This window comes from Lipotes vexillifer, unplaced genomic scaffold, assembly GCF_000442215.2.
Source record: "Lipotes vexillifer unplaced genomic scaffold, Lipotes_vexillifer_v1.1 scaffold591, whole genome shotgun sequence".
NCBI lineage: Eukaryota > Metazoa > Chordata > Mammalia > Artiodactyla > Lipotidae > Lipotes > Lipotes vexillifer.
Window position 1 is genome coordinate 108,428 of NW_006791954.1, and position 23,788 is coordinate 132,215.

At 37.6% G+C, this 23,788-nt stretch overlaps 1 protein-coding gene across 1 annotated transcript in view; it reads left to right on the forward strand.

Annotated features, from left to right (window-relative positions):
- Window positions 1-23,788, forward strand: part of SPAG9 (sperm associated antigen 9) — a 143,918-nt gene that overhangs the window by 34,415 nt on the left and 85,715 nt on the right. The window contains exon 2 of the mRNA XM_007465223.1: window positions 12,696-12,816. Coding sequence (XP_007465285.1) covers window positions 12,696-12,816 — 121 coding nt within the window. The remainder of the gene's footprint in view (window positions 1-12,695; window positions 12,817-23,788) is intronic.

Here is a 23,788-nt window from a genome sequence, read left to right on the forward strand (position 1 = left end):
GTGGTTCAGCAGTACTAACATATGCTAACTAGCCCGCCTAGGATCTCTGAGTATAGAAGAGAAGTAGAAAGGCTTGTTGGAGAACTTTCTACTTAGTGTAATCCATGCCAGCTATTGCCTGATTTTTTTCACTATAGTATGAGAAGGTTAGGAACAGAAAAAAGGAACAGTTCTCATTACCTCCGTTATGCTCTACCTCTAACCCACACCCAGGAAAAAGGACTCCTATTAGGACCAGGAATCTAAACCTTTTTCTGCTAACAGTCTTATTTTAGCAGCTGATTGAATTTCATGGCACCTTCTCTATTTCTATTCCAATTTTCTTTTTCTTAAATTTTTATGTTTCTCACTTTCACATTATTGCGAAGTGCCATATAGAACCAGGTCATCTTCTGAAGTTTTTCGTACTTATTATCAGTATTGTGTTTTTGAGTTACCCTACCCTATAGCAACGTCTCTTCCCAAGGTTATCTGTGTTATCAGGGATATTTCACAAAACAGTCGCTAAAAACTAGCCTGTTTGACAGATATGTTTCTTGGATGACAATTTAGATAATTTCAATCATTTGTTACTTTTTCTTGATTACTCTTTGAAGGCTGTTAAGAAGTGTTTATCAGGACTTCCCTGGTGGTCCAGTGGTGAAGAATCTGCCTTCTGGTGCGGGGGACGCAGGTTCGATCCCTGGTCGGGGAACTAAGATCCCACATGCCGCGGGGCAACTGGGCCTGCGCACCACAACTACTGAGCCCGAGTGCCACAAACTACAGAGCCCATGCGCCACAACTAGAGAAGAAAACCTGTGTGCCACAACTAGAGAGAAGCCCTCGTGCTGCAATGAAGAGCCCGCACGCTGCAACTAAAACATCCTGCCGTGCATGCTGCAATGAAGACCCGACGCAGCCAAAAATAAAAATAAATAAATAAAATAAAAAAATAAATATTAAAAAAAAAGTGTTTATTCTACCAGGCTTTCAGTGCCCTGCGTGATCTATTAACATACCTTATCAGAACTGAGGCATATTTATTTTTGTTGTGCAATAGTGATTAGCATTTTAAATGAAGGCGGCAGCTGTACATTTCCAAACAAGATTTAATACACATTTAAAATTGGGATTTTCTGCAGTTCCCTGGTGGTCTAATGGTTAGGATTTGGCACTTTCACTGCCGTGGCCCGGGTTCAGTCCCTGGTGGGGAAATGAGATCCTGCAAGCTGCGTGGTGCAGCCCACCTCCTCCAAATAAACAAACAAAATGGGATTTTTCAAGAGAGAAATTTAAAAACTTATTTTTAAAAATCAACAATCAACATTTATAATTTTTATAAATGGGGAAAATCATTCTTGATTTCTTATAGAGCTTGAAGATGCACTGAAATTGAATGAATAGTTTGCTTCATATATATTTTTTAATACTTTGTAATTCTTCACATTTATTTATTTATTTTTGGCTGCGAGGGTCTTCGTTGCAGCGCACGGGCTTAGTTGCCCCGAGGCATGTGGGATCTTAGTTCCCCGACCAGGGATCGAACCCGCGTCCCGTGCATTGGAAGGCAGATTCTTAACCACTGGACCACCAGGGAATTCCCTGCTTCATATATTTATTTTCTCGGGGAAAGGTCTATATTCATAAGATTCTCAAAGCAGTTCATGATTCCAAAAAGCTTAAGATCCACTGTTCAGAATAAGAAAGGAAAAAACATATATACCCTTGAGAGAAACAGTTCATTTTGAAGTCTCTAAGTTTATCTGTTTTAATTTGCTTGAAGGAGAGGCCTGGGATTATGTATTTGCTTTGGAATATTTTCATTATTTCCAGTCATTTCCTGTGAAGGGAAACTGCAGAAACAAGAGATTTCCATTTGAAGTTAAATAACCCTGCCGGTCCAAAAAAACGGTCACATCATTTTGGGGAAAAAAAAGAGATCTCTCTTCTTTTTGCCCTGTTTACTTAAGGTGATATTTACGTTAAGTAATAAAATGTGAAAAAAGCGGAAGCTTGAACCATCTAGGTGTAGGTCGGCTTGAAGAGTAAGCATATAATAGTGACTGCTAAATAGTTTTGGATTATTCATGCTGTTATGCAGCCAAAGTGGGTCGCTAAGAAATGAAGCTGTGTGTCTGTGACGATATTTCTTCTATCATTCAGAAGGGAGTTCTGAAAAGGCGGGATAGTGGTAAAGTTGGATTTTTTACTAGCTTTATGGAAAAATAATTGACATATAGTGTAAGTTTAAAGTGTACAACGTACTGATTTGGTAAAGGTATATGTTGCAAAATGATTACCACAGAAAGTTAGTTAACACATTGCCATCACTTCACATACTTTTTTTTGTGTGGTGAGAACTTCAGAAAAAATCTACTCTTAGCAACCTTCAAATACAATACAGTAGGGCTTCCCTGGAGGCGCAGTGGTTGAGAGTCTGCCTGCCAATGCAGGGGACACGGGTTCGTGCCCCGGTCCGGGAAGATCCCACATGCCGCGGAGCGGCTGGGCCCGTAAGCCATGGCCGCTGAGCCTGCGCATCCAGAGCCTGTGCTCCGCAACGGGAGAGGCCACAACAGTGAGAGGCCCGCGTACTGCAAAAAAAAAAAAAAGCACCAATCTCTCAGGTGCATTTAAAATACAATACAGTAGTATTTTTTAACTATAGTAACCATGCTGTGCATTATATCACCAGGACTTGTAAGTGGAAGTTTGTACCCTTTGATCACCTTCACCCATATCCCCTACCTCCACTCCCTGCCCCTGGCAACCACCAATCTGTTAGGGGTAAAAGTTTTGTTAGGAGTTTAATAGCACAGCATTTTAGGTGTTACTTGGTAAACATCTGCTGTATGTTCTTTTTTTTTTTTTTACATCGTTATTGGGGTATAATTGCTTTACAATGGTGTGTTAGCTTCTGCTTTATAACAAAGTGAATCAGTTATACATATACTTATGTTCCCATATCTCTTCCCTCGTGCGTCTCCCACCCTCCGTATCCCACCCCTCTAGGTGGTCACAAAGCACCGAGCTGATCTCCCTGTGCTATGCGGCTGCTTCCCACTAGCTATCTATTTTATGTTTGGTAGTGTATACTATGTCCATGCCACTCTCTCACTTTGTCACAGCTTACCCTTCCCCCTCCCCATATCCTCAAGTCCATTCTCTCGTAGGTCTGTGTCTTTATTCCTGTCTTACCCCTAGGTTCTTCATGACATTTTTTTTTTTCTTAAATTCCATATATATGTGTTAGCATACGGTATTTGTTTTTCTCTTTCTGACTTACTTCACTCTGTATGACAGACTCTAGGTCCATCCACCTCATTACAAATAGCTCAATTTCGTTTCTTTTTATGGTGCTGTATGTTCTTTAAAACAACATTTTATCCATAGCACACAAGCCCGAAATAAGACTTTCTGGTTATTTGCCCAGATATGGCAGTTTCGTTAGCCAAGGAAGCATCATTTTCAAAGCAGGCCAAAAAATAATTACATTTTCTTATTAATTCTTAGTCTTTGCTTCTGTCCCCAGGTAAAATGTTGAAATAACTTACTCAGACTTCATCAGCAACATCCTGTTACATAATGCTGCTTTTCTGTTCAATGTAACCTTTGTATCATCTGCCTGCATTCAGTTTGTAGCCAGTGAACACCCTTGGAAGGCAGGGATAGTATGATACTCACAGTCGTATTCCATGTGCCTGGCACATAGTAAGTAGTTTAAGTAGTCGTTTTCTTTCTTTCTTTCTTTCTTTCTTTTCCGCTGTGCCACGTGGCATACAAGATCTTAGTTCTCCGACTAGGGATCGAACCCGCGCCCCCTACAGTGGTAGCGTGGTCTTAACCACTGAGCCGCCAGGGAATCCCACCCTTCTCCGTTTTAAAGTAGTCATTTCTTAAGTGAATGAATGATTTGTCAAGTTTACCTCTTTTTTTACATTAACTATAACCTTTACTCCTTCTTTATGTAATCATTTTTAGATTAATATTCTACAAAAAATAAACAATGAGAAATATGGAATATTTTTACAGAAAAGTAGAGAGCAGGGGTGCTAAATGTGGGGTTTGTGGAAGGGCTTAAACGGTCTCTGAGCCTCTGAGAAAAGTAGGTAGAATTTGGGTTACGTGAGGGCATTTCTTCTGGGGAAGCATGGTTCATGGATATATCACATTCCCAAATCAGCCTGTGGAACTCCAAATGATTAAGAACCAGTGTTACAGATGTTGGAGGTTTCAAGCTTCAAAGATAAGGAAAATATTGGCTAGAGAAAATAAAATGGTTCTTGAGGGAAAGTAGCTGAATATATTAGGATGCTTTTAGTTTCTTGTGATAGAAACCAACTCAAGCTTATATAAAATAGAATTTATTGGTTTATGTCACTGAAAAAATAAAACAATTGGGAAATGCCAGCCTCAGGAAATATTGAATCTAGGAACTCAAATAGTATCTTTAATTAGGGTTTTCCCCCCCTTGTTGTTTTCCTTTAACATTGGCTTTGTTTTCAGGCATGCTTTTTCCACCTGTTGAAAAGGATGTCCCTCTGCAGCTTAAGCCTGCTAGATTCTTAAGAGTTTGGGATTCCAGAGCAAGAGAGGTAGTATTCTTCCTAAAAACTGGCAAATGTCCCAGAGAGGACTCTGATCAGTCTGGTTCAGGTCATATGCCCACCCATAGGGAGATGGAGTCCTCACGAATCGAAATGCATGGACTGAATAGATTTCGCGTGAAACTGGGGAGAATTTCCTCAAAGGAAGACAGTGTGTACAAGACAAAAAACAATGTCCTCTACAGTGACTGAAAAGTTTCAGGACAGATAAAGTAGGTAATAGACAGCAAATTTCGTATTAAAACTAGAGTGTATTTAGTGATATCTAAGTTTATTTGTGAATTATACAGTTTTCTCTATGGGTTTTAGTTTTTTTACTGTGAAGTTTTTTCATTTATGTATTCATTCATTTGTTTAACAAATATTTGAGCACCTGCTATGTGCCATCATCATTCTTTGCACTGGGAATAACAACAGCAAGCAAAACAAATCCCTGCCCTCATGGAACCTACATTCTAGTGAGGCAAGGCAGATAATAAGATAAATTACTAAAATATATAGTATGTTAGATGAGGATAAGTGCAATAGAGAAAAAAAGCAGGAAGGGAAGTAGGGAGTGCATATTGCAGTTTTAAATATGATGGGCAGAAAAAGTCTTAGTAAAAAGCTGACATTTGAACAAAGATGTTAAGGAGGTGAGGATGAGCAAGCCATTTGGATATCTGGGGGAAGAGTAGTAGAAGATGATGTTAAAGAAGTAAGAGGATGATAGATTGTATTCATCCTGGGGGTCTCTGGTAAGGACTTTGGGAGAATGCGAGCAATCAGAGGATTTCAAGCAGAAGAGTACACTGATCTGATTTTTTGAAAGGGTCACCCTAACTACTGTATGGAAAATGCATTGTAGAGGTACAAGGGTGGAAGTAAGGAGGCCAGTTAGGAGGCTACTGGTACTGCACTAATCCAGGCAATAGATAATGGTGGCACAGACCAGGATGGTGATGGAGATGATGAAAAGTGGTCAGATCTGAAGGTAGATTTGCTGTTGAATTGGATATCACGTATTAGAGAATGAGTAGAATTTTGGGCCTGAGCAACTGACCACAGTAACTTAATGAGCTAGGTAAGACCAGGAGGAGCAGGCTTTGACATGTTAAGTTTAAGGTTCTTATTAGACATTCAGATGGAGTTGTCCAGAAGGCAACTGGACATTACAAATCTGGAATTCAGGTCTGGGCTAGAGGCTGGGCTAGAAATTTGGAGGTTGTCAGCATTCATTTAGTATTTAAAGTTTTGAAACTGGATGAGATCACAGGGAATAAGAATAAACAATGAAGAGAAAGAGTTGTCCACGGACTGAGCTTGCCAGTGTTAAGAAGGTGGGGACAAGAGGAAGAACAAACAAAGACCAAGAAGGAGCAGCCAGCAAAGTGGAAGGAAAACAAGGAAAAAACCCAATTGGAAGAAAAAAAGTTTTAAGGAGGAGCAAGTGATCAGTTGTCAAATAATGCAGATAAAAATTTGAAAAAACAAGGTGAAGACTGAGATTTATTGATAATCTCTCCATGATGAGAATGATTTTAATAAATTAAATTTGACTGTTGGAGATATTTCTAGCACATGGTTCAGGTAATTTAGAAGACTGTTCACTAATCAAATAATCGTTTAAATATATTTATTGATATTCCATCCTTTAGTTTTCTCTTTTACATATTATATACAAAATTATGTAAAAAATTCTGTATTGAACTCAGATGAATATGTAAGTATACTAGTTAAAGGATTTATATATTTGGAGTAGGTATATGTATTTTTTTAACACAGTAATTCCACTTTTTTAAAAATTTATTTTTTTATAGAGCAGTTTCTTATTAGTCATCCATTTTATACACCTCAGTGTATACATGTCAATCCCAGTCTCCCAATTCATCACACTACTCCCCCACACCCCACCCCCGCTGCTTTCCCTGCTTGGTGTCCATACTTTTGTTCTCTATATCTGTGTCTCTACTTCTGCCCTGCAAACCGGTTCATCTGTACCACTTTTCTAGGTTCCACATATATGTGTTAACATACGATATTTGTTTTTCTCTTTCTGACTTACTTCACTCTGTATGACAGTCTCTAGATCCATCCACGTCTCAACAAATGACCCAATTTCGTTCCTTTTTATGGCTGAGTAATATTCCATTGCATATATGTACCACATCGTCTTTATCCATTCGTCTGTCGATGGCATTTAGGTTGCTTCCATGACCTGGCTATTGTAAATAGCACAGCAATGAACATTGGGGTGCATGTGTCTTTTTGAATTATGGTTTTCTCTGGGTATATGCCCAGTAGTGGGATTGCTGGGTCATATGGTAATTCTATTTTTAGTTTTTTAAGGAACCTCCATACTGTTCTCCATAGTGGCTGTACCAATTTACATTCCCTCCAACAGTGCAGCAGGGTTCCCTTTTCTCCACACCCTCTCCAGCATTTGTTGTTTGTAGATTTTCTGATGATGCCCATTCTAACTGGTGTGAGGTTGGTGTGAGGTGATAACCTCACTGTAGTTTTGATTTGCATTTCTCTAATAATTAGTGATGTTGAGCAGCTTTTCATGTGCTTCTTGGCCATCTGTATGTCCTCTTTGGAGAAATGTCTCTTTAGGTCTTCTGCCCATTTTTTGATTGGTTTGTTTGTTTTTTTAATATTGAGCTGCATGAGCTCTTTGTATATTTTGGAGATTAATCCTTTGTCCATTGATTCGTTTGCAGATATTTTCTCCCATTCTGAGGGTTGTCTTTTCATCTTGTTTGTAGTTTCCTTTGCTTTGCAAAAGCTTTTAAGTGTCATTAGGTCCCATTTGTTTATTTTTGTTTTTATTTCCGTTACTGTAGGAGGTGGGTCAAAAAGGATCTTGCTGTGATTTATGTCAAAGAGTGTTCTTCCTTTGTTTTCCTCTAAGAGTTTTATAGTGTCCGGTCTTACATTTAGGTCTCTAATCCATTTTGAGTTTATTTTTGTGTGTGGTGTTAGGGAGTGTTCTAATTTCATTCTTTTACATGTAGCTGTCCAGTTTTCCCAGCACCACTTATTGAAGAGACTGTCTTTTCTCCACTGTATATGCTTGCCTCCTTTTCATAGATTAGTTGACCTTAGGTGCATGGGTTTATCTCTGGGCTTTCTATCCTGTTCCATTGATCTATATTTCTGTTTTTGTGCAGTACCATATTGTCTTGATTACTGTAGCTTTGTAGTATAGTCTGAAGTCAGGGAGTCTGATTCCTCCAGCTCTGTTTTTCTCCCTCAAGACTGCTTTGGCTATTCGGGGTCTTTTGTGTCTCCATACAAACTTTAAGGTTTTTTGTTCTAGTTCTGTGAAAAATGCCATTGGTAATTTGATAGGAATTGCAGTGAATCTGTAGATTGCTTTGGATAGTATAGTCATTTTCACAATATTGATTCTTCCAATCCGAGAACATGGTATATCTCTCCATCTGTTGGTATCCTCTTTAATTTCTTTCATCAGTGTTTTATAGTTTTCTGCATACAGGTCTTTTGTCTCCATAGGTAGGTTTATTCCTAGGTATTTTATTCTTTTGTTGCAATGGTAAATGGGAGTGTTCCCTTAATTTCTCTTTCAGATTTTTCATCATTAGTGTATAGGAATGCAAAAGATTTCTGTGCATTAATTTTTTTTTTTTTATGGTACGTGGGCCTCTCACTGTTGTGGCCTCTTCCGCCGCAGAGCACAGGCTCTGGATGCGCAAGCTCAGCGGCCATGGCTCACGGCCTCAGCCGCTCCGTGGCATGTGGGATCTTCCTGGACCAGGGCACGAACCCGTGTCCCCTGCATTGGCAGGCAGACTCTCAACCACTACGCCACCAGGGAAGCCCTGTTGGAAGATTTTTAATCACAGTTTCAATTTCATTACTTGTGATTGGTCTGTTCATATTTTCTGTTTCTTCTTGGTTCAATCTTGGAAGGTTATACCTTTCTAAAAATTTGTCCATTTCTTCCCTGTTGTCTATTTTATTGGCATAGAGTTGCTTGTAGTAGTCTCTTAGGATGCTTGTATTTCTGCGGTGTCCGTTGTAACTTCTCCGTTTTCATTTCTAATTTTATTGATTTGAGTCCTCTCCCTCTTTTTCTTGATGAGTCTGGCTAATGGTTTATCAAGTTTATCTTCTCAAAGAACCAGCTTTTAGTTTTATTGATCTTTGCTGTTGTTTTCTTTGTTTCTGTTTCATTTATATCTGCTCTGATCTTTATGATTTCTTTCCTTCTGCTAACTTTGGGTTCTGTTTGTTTTTCTTTCTCTAGTTCCTTTAGATATAACGTTAGATTGTTTATTTGAGATGTTTCTTGTTTCGTGAGGTAGGCTTGTATAGCTATAAACTTCCGTCTTAGAACTGCTTTTGCTGCATCCTATAGGTTTTGGATCATCGCGTTTTCATTGTCATTTGTCTCTAGGTATTTTTCGATTTCGTCTTTGATTTCTTCAGTGATCTCTTGGTTATTTAGTAACATATTGTTTAGCCTCCATGTGTTTTTGTTTTTTACGTTTTTTTCCCTGTAATTCATTTCTAATCTCGTAGCATTGTGGTCAGAAAAGATGCTTGATATGATTTCAGTTTTCTTAAATTTACTGAGGCTTGATTTGTGACCCAAGATATGATCTATCCTGGAGAATGTCCCATGCACACTTGAGAAGAAAGTGTAATCTGTTTTTGGATGGAATGTCCTATAAATATCAATTAAATGTATCTGGTCTATTGTGTCATTTAAAGCTTATGTTTCCTTATTAATTTTCTGTTTGGATGATCTGTCCAATGGTGTTAGTGAGGTGTTAAAAGTCCCCCACTGTTATTGTGTTATTGTCGATTTCCTCTTTTAGAGCCGTTAGCAGTTGCCTTATATATTGAGGTGCTCCTGTGTTGGGTGCCTATATATTTATAATTGTTATATCTTCTTCCTGGATTGATCCCTTGATCATTATGTAGTGTCCTTCCTCGTCTCTTGTAACATTCTTTATTTTAAAGTCTGTTTTATCTGATATGAGTATTGCTACTCCAGCTTTCTTTTTATTTCCATTTGCATGGAATATTTTCTCCATCCCGTCAGTTTCAGTCTGAATGTGTCCCTAGGTTTGAAGTGGGTCTCTTGTAGACAGCATATATATGGGTCTTATTTTTGTATCCATTCAGCCAGCCTTTGTCTTTTGGTTGGAGCATTTAATCCATTCCCATTTAAGGTAATTATCGATATGTATGTTCCTATTCCATTTTCTTAACTGTTTTGGGTTTGTTTTTGTAGCTCCTTTTCTTCTCCTGTGTTTCCCACTTAGAGAAGTTCCTTTAGCATTTGTTGTAGTGCTGGTTTGGTGGTGCTGAATTCTCTTAGCTTTTGCTTGTCTGTAAAGCTTTTGATTTCTTCATCGAATCTGAATGAGATCCTTGCCGGGTAGAGTAATCTTGGTTGTAGGTTCTTCCCTTTCATCACTTTAAGTATATCATGCCACTCCCTTCTGGCTTGTAGCGTTTCTGCTGAGAAATCAGCTGTTAACCTTATGGGAGTTCCCTTTATGTTATTTGTCATTTTTCCCTTGCTGCTTTCAATAATTTTTCTTTGCCTTTAATTTTTGCCAATTTGATTACAATGTGTCTCGACGTGTTTCTCCTTGGGTTTGTCCTGTATGGGTCTCTCTGCACTTCCTGGACTATTTCCTGGGGGGCTATTTTCTTTCCCATGTTAGGGAAGTTTTCGACTATAATCTCTTCAAATATTTTCTTGGGTCCTTTCTCTCTCTCTTCTCTTTCTGGGACCCCTATAATGCGAATGTTGTTGCGTTTAATGTTGTCCCAGAGGCCTCTTAGGCTGTCTTCATTTCTTTTCATTCTTTTTTCTTTATTCTGCTCCGCAGCAGTGAATTCCATCATTCTGTCTTCCAGGTCACTTATCCGTTTTTCTGCCTCAGTTATTCTGCTATTGATTCATTCTAGTGTATTTTTCATTTCAGTTACTGTATTGTTCATCTCTGCTTGTTTGTTCTTTAATTCTTCTAGATCTTTGTTAAACATTTCTTGCATCTTCTTGATCTTTGCCTTCATTCATTTTCCAAGGTCCTGGATCATCTTCACTCTCATTATTCTGAATTCTTTTTCTGGAAGCTTGCCTATCTCCACTTCATTTAGTTGTTTTTCTGGGGTTTTATCTTGTTCCTTCATCTGGTGCATAGCCCTCTGCCTTTTCATCTTGTCTACCTTTCTGTGGATGTGGTTTTTGTTCCACAGGCTGCAGGATTGTAGTTCTTCTTGCTTCTGCTGTCTGCCCTCTAGTGGATGAGGCTATCTAAGAGGCTTGTGCAAGTTTCCTGATGGGAGGGAGTGGTGGTGGGTAGAGCTGGCTGTTCCTTTGATGGGCAGAGCTCAGTAAAACTTTAATCCACTTGTTTGCTGATGGGTGGGGCTGAGTTTCCTCTCTGTTGGTTGTTTGGCCTGAGGCGACCCAACACTGGAGTATACCCTGGCTCTTTGGTGGGGCTAAGGGCAGACTCTGGGAGGGCTCATGCCAAGGAGTACTTCCCAGAACTTCTGCTGCCAGTGTCCTTGTCCTCATGGTGACACACAGCCACTCCCTGCCTCTGCAGGAGACCCTCCAACACTACCAGGTAGGTCTGGTTCAGTCTCCCCTGGGGTCACTGCTCCTTCCCCTGGGTCTCGATGCACACACTATTTTGTGTGTGCCCTCCAAGAGTGGAGTCTCTGTTACCCCCAGTCCTGTCGAAGTCCTGCAATCAATTCCCACTAGGCTTCAAAGTCTGTTTCTCTAGGAATTCCTCCTCCTGTTGCCGGACCCCCAGGTTGGGAAGCCTGACGTGGGGCTCAGAACCTTCACTCCAGTGGGTGGACTTCTGTGGTCTAAGTGTTCTCCAGTCTGTGAGTCACCCACCCAGCAGTTATGGGATTTGATTTTACTGTGATTGCACCCCTCCTACCGTCTCATTGTGGCTTCTCCTTTGTCTTTGGATGTGGGGTATCTTTTTTGGTGAGTTCCAGTGTCTTCCTGTTGATGATTGTTCAGCAGTTAGTTGTGATTGTGGTGTTCTTGTGAGAGGGAGTGAGAGCACGTCCTTCTACTCCGCCATCTTTAACCAATCTCTGTATTTTCTTTGGAATGCCTGTTATAATGAAGTGGAAACACTTTCATAAATATTATTTTGTCATCTTTTCCCTTCTCTATTTGGAGATTTTAAACCTTAATTATTACTTTTTTTTTTTTTTTTTTTTTTGGGTTGAAAAAAAAAAATTAAACTTAAAAAAATAGAATAATAAGATTCTAGCAAAATTTCTAGGTACAAAATAAACATAAAAGATTAATTTCATACACCAGAAAGAAATAGAAATATCATTTAAAATTAGTTACTATTTAAAATGGGAACAAAAGATGTAAGATAACCTAAGAAGAAATCTAACAAGAGATGTACAAAGCTTTTATGTGGAAAGATATAGAAAATCCTTTAAATGTAGTAATAAATATCAAAATAAATGTAGATGTAGAGATATGCCATGTTTTTGAAGGGAACATTATTATTCATCCCCAGTTGATCTATAGATTTAATACAGCTTGAATCAAAATCACAAAAGGTTTCATAGAACTTGAAAATCTCATTCTAAAATAATTATAGAATAGTAAAGGGCTAAGATGGGCTAAAATAGATGAAGAATAACATAGGGGCTTTTTTCTACCGTAAATCAAGACATTAAAACCTGTAGTCAATGAGGTAGTACTATATTTACTCGCACAAAGACAAATTGAACAGTAAATCCAAATAAAGGGTTCAGAACTGGTTCCTGTGTATATGAAAATTTGACTTATGTTTTTTAATTTTTTGGCTGTGCTGTACAGCATGTGGGATCTTAGTTCCCTTTACCAGGGGTCGAACCTGTGTCCCCTGCAATGGAAGCATGGAGTCTCAACCACTGGACCACCAGAGAAGTCCCCTAAACCTTAATTTTTATAGAGAAACTAAAAATCAACCTAAGTTCATGATTCTGAGATCTTCTTGTGTAGTTAATGCCAAGTTGTGATTCTTGATACCAAGAAACACAGGGGTTTATAATGTTAAAAAATTTTCATTTATCTGATGAAAATAATGTATTTTTCTTCTTTATTAGAAATTCATCGAATTTGAAGACTCTCAAGAACAGGAAAAAAAGGATTTACAGACCAGAGTGGAATCTTTAGAATCTCAAACAAGACAACTTGAACTCAAGGCCAAAAACTATGCTGACCAGAGTAAGTAAAATATGTTAAAGAGTGGAATGACTCATCCTGACATGTGACTACAGTTCCAGATATATGCTTGGAATTGTCACCCCACACTCAAGAGTGAGACCTGGGAGCTTGGTTTATTCTTTTTTGTTCACATTTTCATGTGGTACCCATGTCTGCAGAAATGACTAAGTCAGACACCTATAGGACTCTCTTCAGTTTAGCTCTCAGCTTTTGTTTGTAGCTTACATTGTGTAGTAGTTAACATTATGCTGTATCCATTGTGCAGGAATTCTGGGGTGTTAAAAGTTCCACTGGTTTCTGTGTTGTTTTGCAGTTTAAAAATGTAAGAGAAACTTTAGCTTTGAAGTATGTATAAAAAAATTACTGAATTCTTTTTCATTCCTTTCTTATGGAAAACCAAGGACATTGAGGGGACTAGAATGATGTTTTTCAGAGCCATTTCATTTTTAATATAATTTCATATATTCTTGATTCAAATATAGTTATTGTTTCAAATTCCAAGGACTTCTTCCCCTTTTTGTCTAATGAAAGCAGACCTAATTAAGTTAAAATTCAAAAAAGAAACTTTATGGCATATTTTCGTGTTTGATTCAGGCAGATCACTCTCCAGTTTTCCCTCCCAGGATTGTAAACTTCTAGATGGCCCGCAGTTACTCTTCCCACACCACCCATGAAGGTTACATAGTGACACCTGCTGTGAAAGGACTGGCATTCATGAAGGATAACCTTCACTACCAGGCTTAGAGTGTGTATGATAACTGGCTGCTCCCTTTAGGACTCTGGAAGAGTCCAATAGAGCTAAAACCTAGAATCACTGGGAATCTGGAGTTTAGGCATTCTAGAATTCAAGGAGAACTCAAATGGCTGTTAGACAGATGTCACAGAAGGGAGCCAATGGATATTTGGTAATGGAAGGCCACCAGAGTGAGACAAAATGAGCCTGTGTCATGTCTTTGTTCTTTTAGGTGTGTAGATACCTAGAGTGCTGTACCCTGCCTTTGTTAACAGTGAATCCTAACTTGATTGCGTTTTCATATCAGGGACTATAGTATTTTAGAACAAAACACTAAAGGTGCAGTTGTGACAGAACCAACCTCATTCTTGTACCAAGTACGTTTACCTCTTGGCTTCTGAGGAGTATCAGGTTTTGGATAAGGAAATTTTCTTTTGACTTAGAAAGGAACTCCTTTTCTAGAATCTTTTGATGCACTAAATAATCTGCTTCTATGATAGGAAATATTAAAGGAAGAATTACCTTGTACTTGATATAGTAGCTTTTTAAATTAAGATCGTTTTCCAGTCCAATGAGTCATACCTACTTTTTTGGAATTGTCATGTTCTTTGGTGTCCATTCTCTCATTTCTCTTTCAGAAGTACTGATTACCATGTTTCCTATTTTAATTCAAAATAATTTTTTAAAAATAAGGTGTCATTTAAAAATAATTGATAATTCTCTATGGAAGGGATGAGTAAATTACTCACCAAGTATTGGATATGGTCTTGAGCTATATTTGATCTGAGAACTTTATTTTTGTTATTAATAGAATATTCTCTCAAGAATTTCTCCCCCTGGATGTCTGCTATCCCCATTTTTCCCCCTGCTATTCCATTTTGAAATAAATCTTCTTGTCTAAGTAACAGTTAACTTAAAACTGTGTTTAATCAGAATTGACCGTTGAGATGCACAAAGCTGATAGTCTCTTGGTCCATGAGCTAATGCTATAATGAGTCTCCTTTCATTTATGCTTTGGAACTTACTCCCTTCTCCTTTGATACCTTGGAATCTTTTTCTCTTTTCCATCTAATTGTTTTCCTCGCTCTTCTATTTTTTTCTAAATGAATATAATATGAAATCTAAATATATCTAAAAATTTTCTTCTGAGTCTTTATTTTACCACATTTTAAACATCTGAAAAAAATTGGGGTGGTGGTGGAAATAGTTTGACTTTTTTCATTTTACCACCTTAGTTTTCCCTTCCCCAGATCTCCAATATGAATCAAAGCCCCTTTATTTTTTAAAAAGGTGGTGGTAGGAGGTAATCTTTAAGTATCATCAGTGCCCTATCCTATTGGAAAAACGGGACTGGGAATATATTTTTTTAAAAGATGAAAACATATTTAAATGGATGTATGTCAGAGTATATTAATTCTTTTTTTGTATAATAGGATACAGAATATCTGGACTTTAATATTGTAATTTTGTTTTTTTAAGACTGTATAGTGATTTTTATTAGATTTATTGTAACCCAACATTTTTTTTTTAACTTTTTAAATGTTTTAAATGTGATTTTTAGTGTTCTGAACATCTGTATTTAAATAAGCATTTAAGGCCAAAGAAATTACTGATGATGATACCTATAGAGAGGAAGGATGCGTGCAGTTTTTTGTGTTTAGTACTATTTTTTGAGTACCGTATGATAACAATATCGTCCAATTTCCATGTTTGTTTTTATAAATATGTTAGAGTCTTTAACTTTAAAAGACTGTCAGTTCTGATTGATGTGTTTTAGGGCACATATCCCTTTTAAAAAGCAGTCACAATGAAAGTCCAAGTTCTGCTTTGGCCTACTTCTTATGTTAAAAGGGGAAATTTTGGTTGTAGTTACTTGCTATTTGAGAAGCAAGAAAAGTCAAGAAATAGGAACTGAATTAAAGAACACACTTGACAGCTTTTAATAATATGGAATCTATCAGGTTGTTGTGGTATGATTTTTAAATTTTTGATGATATAAAAAATTTGTTATAATTTTATGGTCATGTTTGATTTTGGAGATTTCTGTTTGCTCTCTTTTCAAAATTTGAACTACATAAGAATTATTTTGGCTTTTCTAACATAAATAAAGCAAGTTTTAAAAGGCCACATATTGTTCCTTATCTGGGTATAATAGTAATACTTCTTGGTAGTTAACATCTTGTAAGCCTTAAGGAAGAATCTGAAATATATGTGGAGTGGAATAAGGAAGTTGTGGATTGAGGCCCTTAGTGCTTTTCAGCTATGTAAGGTGTAAGCAATCAACCTGGCCATTCATAGTGTGGCAGCAATGAGTTTTTCATCAGAAAATACTTTTTATATTCATTATTTCTGTTATATACTGATTATTTCTATTCTTGTAAGCCAAATACTATCTTAAGTTAATACAGACATTTTAATATGTTAAAAATAAAAAACTACTACTATCTGCCCAGCATTCAGCCTCTCGGCACGGTTTTGGCACAGAAGAATATGATATGGTCATTACAGTCAAAGAAATCATAGTTTTGTGGGGAAAAAGGTTACGTGTATGACCGTCTCATCTTTTCCATATGTACCATGCTTTTATATCACTGCAGAGCGTATATATAATTTTGCATCTTTCCTTTAACATTATCATAAGTATTTTCCTTATTGTATAATCTTTATTTTTTAAATGTGTCAACACCCATCATCCAGAAGCTATGCCATCTATTAACAATTCTTGTTTTCCCTGAGGAACTGTGTGTGCTTTCTCCTTTTCTCTAATGAGAATTATTTAATGGCTACTTTGTTTTTTTAACTTGGCTACTCAGAAACTCAGAACAAATTTTGCAGTACAACCATAACTGGTTTGGACCTTACTTGGGTGGCATATTTAAATGGTTTTTTTTCTGTTCCACATTTTATACATATATAGTGAATTGTTAAGATATGTTCTTGAAAACTATCTCAAATCCTTTGTGGAATTAAGGAATGAGTGAATTGGTAAAAACAAATATAGGCGAATTTTTCAAAAAACTCAAAAATTTCTGTTGGTTGGTTGGACATTTTTTCCAGTGTAGTGAATCATATTACAGTGAGTATTTTTTCGCACCTGTAGATTGCCCTCTTTTGGTAATTTTCTTCAGATATAGTTACAGAGGTAGGGCAAGGAATATGAACATCGTAGTGGTTCTTGGTGTTTAGTAGTGTTTGGTCATTTTTTATATGAACAGAATTGGAGAAGGAAGTTGTAGCAAGTTCCACATCATTTATCATAACTTATGAATTTGAATCATTATTTACAACATATGAGCACCCAGAGCTGATGTAGAAAACCATTTATTGTCTATTGGATTTTCTCTTGGGAGAATTCTGTTGCCCTCAAGCTACTTGAGTTTATAAGAGATGACCTTTTCCTTGAATTGTGGAGAAGATGGCAAGATTTAGATGGCAGTGATTTTAAGCTACTTAAATAATCTCTGAATCTGCCCTTTCTTCCTTTGAATGAAAATCCATTTTTAAAAATTAAATGGGGACTTCCCTAGTGGCTCAGTGGTTAAGAATCCTCCTGCCAGTGCAGGGGACACGGGTTCGAGCTGTGGTCTGGGAAGATGCCACATGCCACGGAGCAACTAAGCCCATGTGTCACAAATACTGAGCCTGTGCTCTGGAGCCCACGAGCCACAACTACTGAAGCCTGTGGGCCTAGAGGCCGTGCTCTGCAGCAAGAGAAGCCACCACAGTGAGAAGCGTGAGCTCCGCAACGAAGAGTAGCCCCCACTCGCTGCAACTAGAGAAAGCCCGCAAGCAGCAATGAAGATCCAACGCAGCCAAATAAATAAGTTAAATGGAAAAATATTTTTGACACCTGAAGACATTTGTGCTAGAGTTTTATACTCTGACTTTTCTACACTTCCCATCTCCCATATAACATTCATTTGCTTTTTAAACTTAGTATAGATTTTAGTCTAATAAAATACCTTCAAGCCTTTACCTTGAAACACATTATTGGAAGGAAAACTCTCCTTTTTGGTCATAAGAATTAGCACACCATTAGAAAATAATGGAAAATAATGGGAAGGTAGTATAATCATAAACATGTTTTTAATTTTAAAGGAATAAATGGCTTAAAACATTCTTCAGATTTGGGAGTTATTTATAAGCAAGGGCTGTGTTAGTGATGTGATTGATAAATTGAGAATTTTCACAACACAGAACAAAAATAATCTTTTTCAGTTAACAGGTGTAGCTTCACACCAAAGTTAATAGTTGAGAGGGCCTAAATATTTTCTGTCACTATTTTTTAACTTATTTTAAAAAATACCTTCAGGCAAATAAAAAGCTTTATTAACTCCTTTACTGTACTTTGCAATTGGCAAAGAATGTTAATACTCTCAGAATTTCCATAATACTGTAATAGGTTGCTTCTTTCATTTTAATTTTATCTTGTCAAGAGGCAGTCCCTTTCTACATTATTTTTAGAATGATGAAAGTAGACAACTGATGATTTATATTTTTGTTGAAAGCATACTTCTTATTAAGGCAGCTTGAGATTCAGATTTCCATCTCCTTATTTTAAAAAGTTACAAAAATAAAATTCGTTATATAGAAAGTTAGTTTTTTAGTTCATTTAACTTGAATCTAATATCTTTGCGATATTAAGAATATCTGTATATTTAATAAACTATGTAAGGATTTTTTTTTTTTTTTTTGGCTGCGTTGCGTCTTTGTTGCTGCGCGCGGGCTTTCTCTAGTTGCTGCGAGCGGGGGCTACTCTTCCTTGCAGTGCGCGGGCTTCTCATTGCGGTGGCTTCTTTTGTTGTGGAGCATGGGCTCTAGGCACGTGAGCTTCAGTAGTTGTGGCACGTGGGCTCAGTAGTTGTGGCTTATGGGCTCTAGAGTGCAGGCTCAGTAGTTATGGGGCAGAGCTTAGTTGCTCCATGCCATGTGGTATCTTCCTGGACCAGGGCTTGAACCCGTGTCGCCTGCATTGGCAGGCAGATTCTTAACCACTGTGCCACCAGGGAAGCCCAAGAATTTTTTTTAAAGAGCTTGTGTATGAGAGGGAAAGCAGATAATTGGGCACAAGATAATTTATGCAAACACTAACATTTTATTACTTCTGCTTCATTAGGTAATATCTATGTGGTCTTCAGACCTGTTTTATGATTTATTATCTGTATTTGGACTGTTCATTTCTGAAGTCTACTGTTGTTTACTGAGAAACTTAAGGTTGTAGTTCCTAATTAATATCTAGAACTAAAGGTTTCATGGAAAATTAATTTTATGAGTAAGAGTTAAAGGATTGATGGTGATTTAGCTTAGAGAACAGAATAAACATGAGTGATTTGGTTATTCTTCAAACAAAGGAATGAGTAAGGAAGATACCAAGTTGGTTTTTTGTAAATTTGCAAGATTAAATCAGGGAAAATGAATTTGTTGTTTTTGGTTGATCATGAGGAAGTATTTCTTGACCGTGAAGGTGATACATAGGAATATGTGCTGAGGGAAAGCATGGACTCTCCCTACATAGACTTCAGGTGGCATATAATGTCTGTCTGAAAAATCTTTTTAAGTTTAGGGACATGGTGAAGGACTTAGTTGGCAGAGCAGAGGTTTTTATTGTTGTTTTGATGTGGTTGTGTCTGTGATTTATTTGCTCTTAAGTGAGCACTTGATTCTTGCTTACCTGTTGAGACGTTTGATGCTAAATTGTTTAAGGAAAGCTTCTGAAAGACCAATGTCAATCTTCTGAGGCCAAGTAACAGTTGGATTGTCTGCCTTCCTCGATTAGTAAGAATTGATGATTCCTTTTGAGAAGGCAAATAACGAGTTGGATATGGCATTCTAGAAGGTCTGTTTCTCTTTCTTCCCCCCATAGGCTTATCAGCAGTCTGATGGGGCAGAAGACAACAGAGATGGAAGGTGTTCCAAACTTGGCAAAGGCCATCAATCTAAGGAGGTAAGCTCTGATTTTGAGCAGGTAGAGCAGGTGGCTCTTCCTGTAATCATATCCTCTTGCTCTTTGGAAAGATGAATGGAAAGAAAGAGCATTTAAAATGAGGCTGAAGTATCTTCATTAGCTATTATAAGGGGAACATTTTGAATTAGTCTTTTGATTCTTCTTTTATCTTTCCCCCTACCCCCTTATTGTTTTCAATGCCTTGATTTGTTTGATTATTTTTTCTCCCTAGAATATTAGCAGCTTAAAAAAATTGGCAGATTATCTGTTGTTTGGGGATAGGAAGGATGAGCAGAATCTTGTTTATTTCAAGTTAATCTCGGGTTGTAGCTAGTTTGAGTAAAATCATATGATTTGAGGATTTTTCCTGAGATCATTTTGAGGTTTGGGTTCACATGGGAACTATTAAACAAGAAACGATCTTTTCTTGTTTAAACATTTCAGATATAATACAACAGTGTAGGTATAAGTTAACTTTATGATACTTGAGGTTTTGGGGGATGTCTACCATCTTTGCCCTGGTGGGCCTTTCTTTCCCAACTTTCCCTTCCCTTCTACTTCTCTTTTCTTTTCCCCTTACTGATTACTGGGTGGCATACAGGACTTTGAAGATAAGGCTTTTCCCAGCATTTAAAGGTACTTTTCAGAACACTATGCCATCTCATGTGACTTAGGCCTTGAGAAAACTTGAGTCCATTGACTGTGTTGTTGTACTGATGTAAATATTTTAAGAAAAGAGTGAGAGGTTCTGAATTTGTTTTATATGATCTTGGTGGTTAACTCATATACCTAAAAATATAATACTAATATTCAGAATCACAGTACAGATAAAGAAAACATGAAATGTGGGAAGACATAGATAATTTCTGTCAGGATACTTGCTGGAGATGTTAGGTTGGAGGAAATAATGGCCAAAACAACATTCAGAAAATCATCCAGAATAACAAAGATATAAACTATTCTTAAGCACTACGAAGTGACACGCCTTTGATAATTTAGAATGCCTTTTAGAAGGTTTTTAATGTGTGTTTACAAGCTAATGTATGAGTTAAGGTAACTCTAGTTGCTGTAGCAAACAAGCTGCAAAAGACATATATAATGATTCAGATGTTATGTTATTTCTTGTTCATGTGAAACTTCTTTCTTTCTTTATATTGATTGATTGATTGATTGATTGGCTGCACTATGTGGCTTGTAGGATCTTACTTCCCAAACCAGGGACTGAACCCAGCCCACAACACTGAAAACACTGAGTCCTAACCACTGGGCCACCAGGGAATTTCCTCCCTATGTGAAATTTAAATTGGATGTTTCTGATACGTGGGTGGCTCCTTTGGAGACACAGGCCCTTTCCAACTTTGCTCCAAGTTTGTCATACCTACATTGAGTTGGAGGAAGGGGAAAGAGAATGGAGGATTGTGTGTGGAAGGTTTTTATTGGGCCAGGCCTAGGAGTAGCACACATAGCTTTCACTTCTACTTTGTTGGCTATATAACTCAGTTAGAAGCTCACTTACAGAGGCTGGGATATGTAGTCTAGCTATGTGTCTCAAGAAAAAGAGAAACTTCTTTGGTTAGTATTGGCTAGTCTTTGCCGTAGCCTAACAGCCTTAGTAGGTGGTACATGATTTTGCTCAAGTGTTGAGGCAAGGGAGGGAATGTAACTAAAGCTTAGCAATCATGTGCCTGTTCTTTCTACTGTGAATAACCTGAGGAAGAGAAGGTGAGGAAACTTTAATGAAAATATAGCATTTATGATTTGTACTCTCATCTGAATTTTTAATAACTTCAAGGTTACTCTGGTTTAATTTTTATTATCGCTTTAAAACTCTTCACTGAATATTCATTCATTTATTCAACAAACATTTACTAAGTGTTGAGATTTTCTTTTTTGTTCCCTTAACTTCCTGACTTTTACTTTAAAAAAATAGGTTACTGTTAAATTGAGATGCAATTTTCCGATGCTTATGTTAAGGAATAGACTTTGAATGACACTTCCTGCCCCTTTAAAAAAATGTAATTTCCATACAATAAAATCCACCATTTTAGAGTATACAATTCAATGGTTTTTAGTATATTCATAAAGTCGTACAACCATCATCACTATCAAATTCTAGAACACCATCATTCCAAAAAGAAACACCATACCTGTTAGCACTCATGGTTCCTGGCTTTCCCTCAGCCTTTAGTACCCACTAATCTGCTTTCCGTCTCTATGGATTTGCCTATTCTGGAATTTCATATAAATGAAATTATATAATATATGGTCTTTTGTGACTGGCTTCTTTCGCTTAGCATAAGGTTCATCTACGTTGTAGCGTGTATCGTTACTTAATTCCTTTTTAAGGGTGAATAATATTCCATTATATGGATATATACTACATTTTATGGCCACCCCCGACCCCTTTAATTGCCTGTTTATCCTGCTGGTCTCAGAACTAGAATCAACCGAAACTCTTCCTTGGCTGTCTGAAAGCCTACCTAGTTTTGTAGAGTTGAATACAGTGAACATCCACTTTGGGAAGATATCCCTTGGGTTTCTCATTGGCATCCTGATGTGTCTAGTTACTAGTTCACAAGTGGAGAAGTAGATAACTTAATATTTGAACTATCTTTGAATCATATTCTTTTGAATATGGTTGTCTACTAGTTAACTGGTAATATATTAGTGGTCTTGTTTTGATTTGTATAATACATCTGGGTGTAACTATACAAAAGAAAAAACCTACTTAATTTGTGTGTGTGTGTGTGTGTGTGTGTGTCTGTGTTGGGTCTTCGTTGCTGCACACAGGCTTTCTCTCGTTGCAGTGAGTGGGGGCTACTCTTTGTTGCGGTGCGTGGGCTTCTCATTGCGGTGGTTTCTCTTGTTGCAGAGCATGGGCTCTAGGCACACGGGCTTCAGTAGTTGCAGCACATGGGCTCTAGGGTGTGCGGGCTTCAGTATTTGTGGTGTGTAGGCTCAGTAGTTGTGGCCCGTGGGCTCTAGAGTGCAGGCTTAGTAGTTGTGGTGCACTGGCTTAGTTGCTCCGTGGCATGTGAGATCTTCCCAGACCAGGGATCGAACCCATGTCCCCTGCCTTGGCAGGTAGATTCTTAGCTACTCTGCCACCAGGGAAGTCCCAAAAGCTATTTAACTTTAATGGGATAGAGAAATAAATTATTTTAGGGCCTCGAGTAACTAGACTAAGTAGTTGTACTGGAGTGAAGAGGAAGATGGAAGTATATAATACTTATGCTAGAGAAGTTATTACCATTTCATTAATTTTGAAGTATAATTGACTTAAAATATATTAGTTTCAGGTGTGCAGCATAATGATTTGATATTTTTATGTATCACAAAATGATCGCCACTATAAGTCGTTACTGTCTGTCACCGTACAAACTTATTAAAATATTATTGACTATATTCTCTTTGTTATAATTACATCCCCATGACTTATTTATTTTATAACTGGAAGTTTGTACCTCTTAATCCCCTTCACTTATTTCACTTCTCCGCTACCACCCTTCCCTCTGGCAAGCAGTAGTTTGTTCTCTGTATCTAAGGGTCTATTTCTGTTTTGTTATATTTCTTTTTTTTTTTTAGATCCTACATATAAGGGAGATCATACGGTACTTGTCTTTCTCTGTCTATTTCACTTAGGGTAATATCCTCTTAGGTTCATTCATGTTGTCATAAATGGCAAGATTTCATTCTTTCTATGGCTGAGCAATATTCCACTTCATATATATATATATATATATATATGTAATATATATGCCTTCTTTATCCATTCATCTGTTAATGGGCACTTAGGTTGCTTCCATATCTTAGCTACTGTAAATAATGCTGCCATGAACATTAGGGTGCATATACCTTTTGAAATTAGTGTTTTCATTATCTTGAGATAAGTATTTGTAAGTGAATTACTGGATTGTATGGTAGTTCTGTTTTTTATTTTTTTGGGAACCTCCATACTGTTTTCCATAGTGGCTATACCAATTTACATTCCCACCAGCAGTATACAAAGGCTCTCTTTTCTCCACATCCTTTCCAACACTTGTTATTTCTTTTCTTTTTGATAATAGTCAGTTCTCACAGGTATGAAATGATGTCTCCTTGTGTTTTGGGTTTTTTTTTTTTTGCGGTATGCGGGCCTCTCCTGTTGCGGAGCACAGGCTCCGGATGCGCAGGCTCAGCGGCCATGGCTCACGGGCCCAGCCGCTCTGAGGCATGTGGGACCTTCCCGGACCGGGGCACGAACCCATGTCCCCTGCATTGGCAGGCGGACTCTGAACCACTGCGCCACCAGGAAA